General features: G+C 48.6%; 3 protein-coding genes across 4 annotated transcripts; 2 read left to right on the top strand and 1 right to left on the bottom strand.

Moving 5' to 3' along the window:
• Window positions 1-1,193: 1,193 nt before the first annotated feature.
• On the top strand, window positions 1,194-4,150 carry LOC123045687 (anthranilate synthase beta subunit 1, chloroplastic). The gene is made up of 8 exons (XM_044468834.1): window positions 1,194-1,508; window positions 1,598-1,773; window positions 2,597-2,667; window positions 2,783-2,820; window positions 2,897-3,007; window positions 3,093-3,192; window positions 3,576-3,711; window positions 3,789-4,150. Exons 1-8 carry the CDS (start codon window positions 1,394-1,396, stop codon window positions 3,897-3,899), a joined length of 858 nt encoding a protein of 285 aa, XP_044324769.1. The 5' UTR covers window positions 1,194-1,393; the 3' UTR covers window positions 3,900-4,150.
• Window positions 4,151-4,504: 354 nt separating this feature from the next.
• LOC123045688 (vacuolar iron transporter 1) lies at window positions 4,505-6,686 on the top strand. Its single transcript, XM_044468835.1, has 4 exons — window positions 4,505-4,853; window positions 5,756-5,841; window positions 5,945-6,059; window positions 6,264-6,686. Exons 1-4 carry the CDS (start codon window positions 4,615-4,617, stop codon window positions 6,562-6,564), a joined length of 741 nt encoding a protein of 246 aa, XP_044324770.1. The 5' UTR covers window positions 4,505-4,614; the 3' UTR covers window positions 6,565-6,686.
• Window positions 6,380-9,311, bottom strand: LOC123045686 (putative pentatricopeptide repeat-containing protein At1g09680). 2 transcript variants are annotated; one of them, XM_044468833.1, is made up of 3 exons: window positions 7,403-9,311; window positions 6,732-6,799; window positions 6,380-6,602 (listed from the first exon to the last, which is right to left on the bottom strand). In XM_044468833.1, the coding sequence occupies exon 1, from the start codon at window positions 9,231-9,233 to the stop codon at window positions 7,404-7,406; it is 1,830 nt and encodes a 609-aa protein (XP_044324768.1). In that variant the 5' UTR covers window positions 9,234-9,311; the 3' UTR covers window positions 6,380-6,602; window positions 6,732-6,799; window position 7,403. The 2 variants fall into 2 exon arrangements, with proteins under 2 accessions (XP_044324768.1, XP_044324766.1); XM_044468831.1 differs by having other exon boundaries at window positions 6,732-9,310.
• Between the last annotated feature and the right edge of the window lie 253 nt (window positions 9,312-9,564).

The raw sequence follows: 9,564 nt of genomic DNA, 5'->3' as shown, positions 1-9,564 counted from the left end.
TTGCGACACTTATTCGAGATGGAGGGAGTATTAGATATAAAATGCACTTTGTCTATGTTTAGAAAAACAACAGTAACCATACTGATGCGACGTAGACGTTGGATTTGTTATTATTTGTCACGAGTTCGGGAGATTCCCCGCTAGCGAGTATTTTATTTAGGAAATCGTTGAGCGGGGGGAGGTGGAGAGAATCACCCACACGTAGATCGGCGATTCACTGTTTATTTCGAGACAATCAGTAGAGGAGGGAGAGATGCCTCACCCACTCGTAGCTCCGGCTGGCGATGCGATAATAGACACAGGGTCGCACAGTGCTGCATCTGGATCACGTGTAGTTTTCTCCTAGGCTAAAATTTGCCACACGAGTAATAATGCCTTCCGGTCGGACTGGGATCAGGTGACATGCGCTACGATGACATGCACGATGACATGCGGCCCAAATTCAAATTTAAACATTGCGAAAAAATCTGGAAAAAAGCATGCATGTTCACAGCACATACTAAGATAACCCCTAAAAATTTCAGATCAAAATTCGAAACATACATCAAGAAACAGAAAAGAGAAATCTGTCATGAATAGTTCCCGAACGGTTCTCTGTAGACTATTCACATCTGAGTTTTTCTTTTTTGTTTCTTGATGTATGTTTCGAATTTTGATCTGAAATTTTTAGGGGTTATCTTAATATGTGCTGTGAACATGCATGATTTTTTTCAGATTTTTTTGCAATGTTTAAATTTAAATTTGGGCCGCATGTCACCGTGCATGTCACCTGATCCCAGTCCTTCCGGTCATGCTTTCGCCTAGCATCTGATGTGAGCGCCGCTAGAGATTTGATGAAATGAAAGGAACAACTGAAGCCAAGATCTGACCGATCCGTTCTGAAAATTCTGAATTCCAACATTGGACCACATCGCCAGCCCCAGCCGCCTCCCCACCTACCCACCCCCCTTCGCCCTGGCGGCGGAGCAGGACCCGCGTCCTCTCCTCCCCCCCGATTGAGACCCCGGGGATCGGCAGCGACGTTTCCTAGTGTGCGTGCGTGCGTGCGTGCGTTCAGTGCTTTTTATAGACACGGAAACGGCAGAAGCAACGCCTTCCTCGTGGCAGGCGCCGGGCACGAGTGAGCTTCTGACCACGTCGCCGGTCGTCGGCCCGGCGGACGCACGGCATTAGTAGGCCCGGTGCAGTTTTACGTGCATAACTAAGCACGACTGAATCTCTTTCCATTTCTTACTGCGCGCGCTGAAGGAAATGGACATCGTCCTAATCCAACCCGAAATCCCTCCCCTCTATATATAACCGCAAGCACGCAGCTCACTTCTCCCGTTCCGTTCCCGACCCCTTCCCCGCCACAGACAAAACCCAGCGAGCCGCGCGCCTCTTCCTGGCCGGTATGGCCTGCTCCCACCTCGCCGCCGCCTCCTCTTCACCGGCGACCACCGCCGCCGCGCTGCGTGCACGGGCGACGTCCCCTGCCGCCGGTTTCGCGCGCCTTCCTGCCACCCTCCGTACGAATCCCTCCGTCTCCCTGGTTCTATCCCGCCCTTTCATTGCGGATCTGCCGAATCCTAGATTGATTGGGCTTTTCCCCTCGCAGATCCTGAGAACGGTGGGTTGGCCCTCAGGGGCAGGAGGGCGGTGACGCCGGTAGTCGCCGCCGCCGGGCCGGCCGCCGCGGCGCCGGTGGCCGACCGTGACGGAACCCCGGCCGCGGTGAAGCAGCCCATTATCGTCATCGACAACTATGATAGCTTTACCTACAACCTGTGCCAGGTATATATGGTTTCACATGTTCCTGGCCCATTCGCATTCCGGCTGCTTCTGGCCGGTCTGTGTATGCCATATCTTTGCCGGCGTAGAGGAGTCACTTGGTGGGTTGATCCGAACGTTTTAATGTTCATAGAGTTTTTATTCCCATGTTTTACTTTTTTGCCGTGCGAGCTGGTTCGAGCGGAAGTCGCATTCTCGGTCGAGTCAGGCCATATTTTCTAGTCAATAGTTGTTTTTCCATTTAAAAGGGGAGAAAAAGATTCCACTGCCCTCAAGTATGCTATTCGTAGCATGGAATGTTGTTTTAGGGATTCGGAATTATATATGGTCTGGTACAAGAATTTATCTTGCTACTTTTAACCTTATATGATGTTTTATCACAATGTTTTTTTAGAAGTCTTACACAAATGTATTTCTCTATTTGAGAAGCAACATGAATCTGCTAAGCATTTTTCTACATTTGAGAATTAACACGAATCTGCTAAATATGCTGTTAATGCCCGGTTGTTCTAATAAATCCTAACAACAGATGATAACATTTGGCAACCAACGTCGCAAGAATGTTTTTTCATTAGAAGTACAAAGTTGGATCCTCTGAAATCTATTCTCAAAGATTTTCCATTTATAATATGGCCTTCTAAGAAGCATTCCTTGTCTGAAAGTTCCAAATTAGAATCAAAATGCATCATTTGGTTAGGTTTGGTGTCTGTTTCAGATGCACGTACTTATGAGACGGTTAAATCTATTTTTCGCACCTTTACTTTAATATGACGTGAACACATGCTATGAGAAAACACGTCTTGCTGAAATAGAGTGTTTGATGCAGTATATGGGGGAGCTTGGATTAGATTTTGAGGTGTACCGTAATGATGAACTTACCATAGAGGAGGTAAAGAGGTATAGTTCTCTGAGCACCTCTTCAATTGTAATTTAGTTTCATTCTGGTCCAACGAAAGGGGCCATACCATATTACAACTTTGTTGATGATGTTCCTTTCTTTGATCTTATGTAGGATGAAACCACGAGGAATACTTATTTCTCCAGGGCCTGGTTAGTTTTTCTTACCAAATCTCATAACAGTCTAAAGTTTCTGACCTTATGAATAACATTCATATTTCTTCTTTAGGTGAACCGCAAGATTCAGGTATATCATTGCAGACTGTTCTGGAACTTGGGCCAACCATCCCAATATTCGGAGTTTGCATGGGTCTGCAGTGCATTGGAGAGGCTTTTGGAGGTTAGCTTTATCTCTATGGACACATGGTTTTCCATGATCTGTTATTCAGTCTTGCTGATGTTTTTTCTTCTATATGAATATACAGGGAAGATTATTCGTGTTCCTTCTGGTGTGATGCATGGAAAAAGCTCTCCAGTTTACTATGACGAAGTTCTAGGAAAGTCCATATTCGAGGGCTTGTCAAAGTATGATTTCTCAACCATTAAGTAAACCATGGATTGTCGGTTCTAGCTTACATTACATAACAGTTGACTGACTGCTATTGTAAACATTGAACTGCACACATGTTGTCTTTGCTTCTGCTTTTATGATAACCAGGAGTGCTTTCGAGCTCTGTTGTACCTGTTTAGAACACGCACTTACGTTTGTCTTGAGAAACTTTGTAGCATGTGCCATTCAATGGCGAGTCGAATTTTTAACATATTCAATTAGTATTGATGATAGTATGCTAGTATGGAGGTAGTTTTTTTTTCAACCACGGAAAACAATTCTGTTTGTTTCCTTGTTCAGTCTGGCACGTGTCCAAATTGAGCTTCTGATTTGACATGATCCTCACTTGGATGAACAGCCCTTTTACCGCCGCAAGGTATCATAGCCTGGTCATTGAGGAGGAAAGCTTCCCACACGATGAACTGGAAGTCACGGCATGGACTGAAGATGGACTTGTCATGGCTGCTCGCCACAAGAAGTACACGCATATCCAGGTATTTCTCAACTCCACACATTATGTGTCGCTTAGGCACAATTCTCCGCTAACTGATATATGGTGTAACTCTTCCAGGGGGTCCAGTTCCACCCAGAGAGCATCATCACCCCTGAAGGCAAGAGGATCATCCTCAACTTTGCGAGATACGTCGAGGAGTTTGAGAAGCAGACCTCCGAGGGGAAGTAGATGATTCAGGAATCAGAGCAGTTAGAGGAAGTAGAGACTATTGTTGAGAGATCAGGCAGGCAGGAAGGGGCCTAAAAGCCAAGCAGATTCAGAGAGGAATAAGGGAACAGAGCTTTCCGTTGCCATTCGTTTGGTTCATTGTAATATATCATTGTGGATGGAGATCCCGTATGAACTTCATTCGGTCAGTTATGTGCGTCGTGGTGCTCTTCCTCAAATAATAAATCGGTGGAAGCTGAAGTTGTTAGCAATTTTTTACTGGTTCCATGCATTCTGGCACAGTGCTTCAGACTTCAGAAGTTCAGAGTGTTCGCTATTTGTTCTCTGTTCCGGTTTATGCCTTTCCCAACTCTTTTATTTTTTGAGAAAATCCTTTCCAGCTCCTAGCTAACAGTGGACCGACCTGACAGCTCGGCCCATTACTGACACACAAGAGCCCACCACATGTGTCGAAAAAAAAAAAAAAAAAGCCCACCACATGTGTCGAAAAAAAAAACCCACCACAGGTACTGGGCCTTCGCAGCTATGCCGACTAAAACCACCTTCCTTTTTTTCCCAGAAAAGAAGAGTAAAACCACCGCCTCTATAAATAGCGATTCAGATAGGACGAGAAGGGAGTCCAACGCACCATACCTCCAGCCCCCGTTCCCTTCCACCTGTCCGCCTCTCTCGCCTGTCGGCTCAATTCTGTCTGTTGCCCTCGCGAGCGGCGGCGATGGACGGTCACGGCGACGGCCGGCAGCCCATGCTGGAGAAGGGCCCGCCGAGCCACCGGGAGCGGCACTTCACGGCCGGGGAGGTGGTGCGCGACGTCATCATGGGCGTGTCCGACGGCCTCACCGTGCCCTTCGCCCTCGCCGCGGGCCTCTCCGGCGCCAGCGCGCCGTCGTCGCTCGTCCTCACCGCCGGCCTCGCCGAGGTCGCCGCCGGGGCGATCTCCATGGGCCTTGGAGGGTAACTTCCGATCCCTCCTCCTCTGCTTCGCTTCTCAATCACGCACCGCTCATCTAGCGAAGTAACCGAGGTTACAATACAGATTGTTTTGTCAACGCGCATGTCCGACTTAACGGGTAACTATAGTACAGATAGCGCGTAGTACAGACGCGTGTCAGCATTTGCAGAGACACATGGACTCTGGCGCTCTGCCTCTTCGTTTACCGCAGTTCTTACTATGGCGACAGAGATTAGGGAGATGCATCATGCATGTACCCTGCATCTCTGTATCTGTGCGAGTGATTCGGTATAGATATATTGATATCAACAGTAGATTAAGCTAGCAAGCGAGAATGGTTCTTGCTCCTGCTGTCAGAATTATGTCCAACTGTAATGGAGTAGAATGCAGTACTGCTTACAGTGAATCTACAGTTGTAGTTATGCACATCCTAGCTAGTAGTTGTATGTTATGAAGCTAGATCAAGTTAGTCATGACTACATATATTCACCACGGCACATGTGTGCGTGCTGAATCTTGCGTTGTTATCTCCTCAACGCCTGCTCATTGTTCTGCAGAGTGCATTGCACACACCTCGCTGTCTAACCGTCTGTTCTTCTCTTTTAGCCTCAACTGCAACTTGTAAATTACCCTCATGTCGACCCAAAAGATCATTGGGGAAAAGTTAGCCCGTGAGGTAGACAAGTGCGCGGACATGTGGCCCTCTTCGACGTGCTATTTCAGCACACTTTATGTTAACATCACGACTTTTTCAATTCAAAAAGTGCCCACAAATGGTAGTGGAGAATAATATTTGTCCCTTTAAACTGTCGAGAAAGACAAGATCACGTTGTTTACAATTCAAAAAGTGCCCACGAATGCATGATTGTGAATTTTCTGATCGGCCACTGTGTCATGTGGGTAGGTACCTGGCTGCCCAGAGCGAGGCAGATCACTACAAGAGGGAGATGAAGAGGGAGCAGGAGGAGATCATTGCCGTCCCAGACACCGGTACATGGACATAACTGGATAACAAGTACCAGATTCCCCCAGTGTGTATGTAACTTGCAGCCTAACCACCGTTGGTATTTTGACTTGTTTAATCATCATTCAGAGGCTGCTGAGATTGGGGATATCATGGCAGAGTATGGGCTCGAACCGCATGAGTATGGCCCTGTCGTGGAGGGCCTCCGGAGGAACCCGCAGGCTTGGCTTGAGTTCATGATGAGGTATATGACAAGCAGCTACTGACACTATGTATTGTTTCTGATTGTACTATACTGAAAGTGTAGATACTACCACAGAGCTGTCAAGACTGAAAGTGTAGATATTGACAAAGAACTGTAAAGAAAGCAAAGCAACTGTAACAATTAACAAGAGCATATTGCGTGTGATAGGCATGATTTCTTTACTAACCGGAGCAATGTATTCAGGTTCGAGCTCGGATTGGAGAAGCCGGATCCTAGAAGAGCCTTGCAGAGCGCTTTAACAATAGCGCTATCTTATATCATCGGTGGATTGGTCCCTCTCCTGCCCTACATGTTCATCTCCACGGTCCAGGACGCCATGCTCACATCAGTTGGAGTCACGCTGCTCGCGCTCCTTTTCTTTGGCTACATCAAGGGTCGGTTTACTGGGAACCGCCCGTTCCTCAGCGCTGTCCAGACTACTATTATTGGTGCTGTTGCCTCTGCTGCGGCATACGGGATGGCGAAGGCTGTGCAAGCTAGATAATCTTATGGGGTGCACTTGTATCCAAACTTTTCACTAGCCTGCAATGAATTCAGAACAGATGTGAATTTGCTTCTTTGAACAATGCATTATACAGTATTACATTGCAATCAGTTGCAGATGAAGCTAGCCTGTTCCTCCTTTATCTAAAAATGGAGTAGAGCTCTTACCTTACATGTAGTCATGAATAATTGTTGCGAGGATAAAATACTTGCGTACTAGCTCCATGTAAGCTGAACTGAGATGAGATAAAGTGAAATTAGTGCAAAAGTCCATCTTGGACTGAAACCAACATAACTGACCATATCAAGCATACGTTTTTATGCAGACTCGGACTCTATTGGGTAAACTTATGAAAGTTACTGTTCCACCACAACTAGGTTTAAATAGAAGCCATGAGCTAGAACAAAATCATAGAATATTAATATAAAAAAATCATAGAATATGCCTTATGATGATTTCAGGTTTTTCAACTATCAACCCAGCCTGAGAGTAGAGTTGCCTGAGCAAGGAGAATCATTTGAACCCTATAAGCAACCAATACTGCTAAAATTTTTGCTCAAGGCGTCTCAGAATTCAATTTTCAAGTAAACATCTGTCACCATCTTGTTTATTTACTAATCAGATAAGTAAAATTACAAAACCAAAAGACCATCTACCATGTAGGCTTTCCCCATGCTACGCTGCGAAGTAGTATCCCCCCATCGAGGAGTGGAGTAGCAATATTTGTCTGCCTAAACTTGCAGAGCCTAATCATATTGCATTTTTCTATCTCGGTTCTCGGAGACCGATGGTTCTCTACTGGTGAGGAAGTACTCATAAGATGCCTTTACCCAGAAACCTTATCTATCGTGGTAGCTCTTGGCTGGTTTCTTCTTGACAAGCTCGCTGATCAGTGAAGTATAAACGCCAAAATCTGGCACCATTCCTTTTGCACTTTTCAGCTCTTCAGAATCAGTAACTTTTCTATGCTTGCACTGCCCATCCAAGAGAATGTTGTATGTGATATCATCTGGGGACACCCCTATATTGAGCATTGCATGCAGAAGCATGTCGGCATTCTTCAGCTGCCCCAGCTTGCAGAGGCCACTCATAATCACGTTGTATGTCACAACTCCTGGTTTTCGACCCTTGTTCTGCATCTCCTTCAGTAGTTTAAAGCCTGTCTTCACGTCGCCTTTCCTACAGAAGGCGTCAATCACCATCGTGTAGGTCGTGTTGTCAGGCTCCAAACCAGCTTCAATCATCTCAACAAGGACCCTCTCGGCATCGACTGGCCGTCCTGCCTTGCTCAACCCGGAGATGAGTGCTGTATATGTCACCTCATCCAACGCAACCTCTTTGTCCACCATTTTCTGCTTGATATCCATCACCATGTCTAGCTTGCCATCCTTGCAGCAACCATCGATGAGTGTGGTGTAAGTCACCTTATCTGGCTTCAGACCTGTGCCCCTCATCTCTTCCACAATGCATTCGGCAGCCTTAAAATTTCTCGCCCGACAGAGCCCATTCAACAGTGCATTGTATGCCACCAAATCTGGCATCACACCCCTTGCCCTCATATCCTGGTACAAGTCCATTCCAGCCTTCACATCCCCATCCTTGCAATGTGCATCAATCAATGTTGTGAACACAATGGTATTGGGTTTCACGCCTCTCTCGCGCATTTCACCAAACATCATTGTTGCATCATCCATCCTCCCTGAACTGGACAAACCCTTTATCAGAGCACTGTAAGTGTAGACATCAGGTTTGATACCCATCTGCGTCATTCCCTTGTACAGCTCGTCTACACCGTCCAGATCGCGCGCTCTACACATGCCTGAAATCAAGGTGTTGAAGCTGACCACAGTCGGCTGCACGCTCCTCGTTCGCATTTCGTCGAACACTTTGCGTGCACCTGCAAGGTCCCCAAATCTAACAAAATCTCGCATCAGCACGTTGAACTGCCTGACCTCCGGGGGCATGCCGGCGTCAAGCAGCTGCAGGTAGAAAGTGTATGCTTCGGGGGTAGTGGGGAGCCGGCTCATGAGGCCGAAACACACGGGCGCCGGTAGGCGGGTGCCGCCGCGGAGGGCGAGGAGGACGAGGGAGCAGGCGTCGGCGAGGAGGCCCTCGTCGGCGTAGGCCGCAGCGAGTTCGGAGACGAGAGGGGCGGGGTCTCCGGGGGAGGCAGCGGGGAGGAGGAGAGGGAGGAGGCGTGGCGGAGAGGAGCGGCCGAGTCGGGAGACTAGGAGGCGGAGGAGCGGGCGAGCGAGGTCCGGGAGGCGGTGGAGGAGGAGGTGGTGGGACATGGAGAGGAAGGAGGAGGGCGTGTGGCGGAAGAGGCCGGGAGGGGAAGCGAGAAGAAGTAGGCGGAAGAGGGAGAGGAGCGGGAGCGGCGGGAGGGAGAGGGGGTTGGAGCGTAGGAGGGAGAGGAAGTGGGCGGATGTGAAGGCGGGGAGGAGTCGCAGGAGCGGCGCCGGCGCCGTGGCCGGGAGCGGGGCGGGGTGGACTGGCAGAGTGAGCGCGACTTCGGAGGCGGCAACGATCAGGGGGTCGGCCTCGGTCGTGGACGGCGAATGCGATGGCGGCGCCCGCGGTGCGGCGTACCAGGGGAGAGGGGAGGACGGCGCCGGCGGTGTTTCAGTGGGCGGCTGGATGCGCGGGCGGTGGCGGAGGGCTCTCCGCATGTTTGCGAGCGGTGGGGTGGGGACGGAGAGAATGAGACTCCGTGGAGTGAGCTTCGAGCCCGCCAAGTTGAAAGATGAGACGGCTCGGTCGATCAATCTGTTTTTAGGGAACGGTCGATCAATCTTTACAAGGTCATCTTTACTGGTTTTTTGTTTTTGTTTTTTTTTAAGTGGAGCAAGCCCCGGCCTCTGCATAGAGTGATCCACGCAAACGTATTATTAGTGCAAAGTTTAAAGGTACAAAGCAAACACACCTGAAGCCGAATACCTGGCGTCACCACTGATGAGGATATAGACCTAGGATTCACGAAAAAGGGTTTCCCCCCGCTTT

The sequence above is a fragment of the Triticum aestivum genome, chromosome 2B (genome assembly GCF_018294505.1).
Source record: "Triticum aestivum cultivar Chinese Spring chromosome 2B, IWGSC CS RefSeq v2.1, whole genome shotgun sequence".
NCBI classification, from domain to species: domain Eukaryota; kingdom Viridiplantae; phylum Streptophyta; class Magnoliopsida; order Poales; family Poaceae; genus Triticum; species Triticum aestivum.
This window is presented reverse-complemented; position numbering and strand designations above follow the sequence as displayed.

What these genes read in the sequence shown, in the direction of transcription:
- LOC123045688 (XM_044468835.1), top strand. Translation starts at nt 4,615, where the DNA reads ATGGACGGTCACGGCGACGGCCGGCAGCCCATGCTGGAGAAGGGCCCG. An exon ending in ATCTCCATGGGCCTTGGAGG is followed by an intron (nt 4,854 to 5,755) that starts GTAACTTCCGAT and finishes TCATGTGGGTAG; the next exon opens with GTACCTGGCTGCCCAGAGCG. An exon ending in TGGCTTGAGTTCATGATGAG is followed by an intron (nt 6,060 to 6,263) that starts GTATATGACAAG and finishes CAATGTATTCAG; the next exon opens with GTTCGAGCTCGGATTGGAGA.
- LOC123045687 (XM_044468834.1), top strand. Translation starts at nt 1,394, where the DNA reads ATGGCCTGCTCCCACCTCGCCGCCGCCTCCTCTTCACCGGCGACCACC. An exon ending in TTACCTACAACCTGTGCCAG is followed by an intron (nt 1,774 to 2,596) that starts GTATATATGGTT and finishes TGTTTGATGCAG; the next exon opens with TATATGGGGGAGCTTGGATT. An exon ending in AGAAGTACACGCATATCCAG is followed by an intron (nt 3,712 to 3,788) that starts GTATTTCTCAAC and finishes TAACTCTTCCAG; the next exon opens with GGGGTCCAGTTCCACCCAGA.
- LOC123045686 (XM_044468833.1), bottom strand. Translation starts at nt 9,233, where the DNA reads ATGCGGAGAGCCCTCCGCCACCGCCCGCGCATCCAGCCGCCCACTGAA.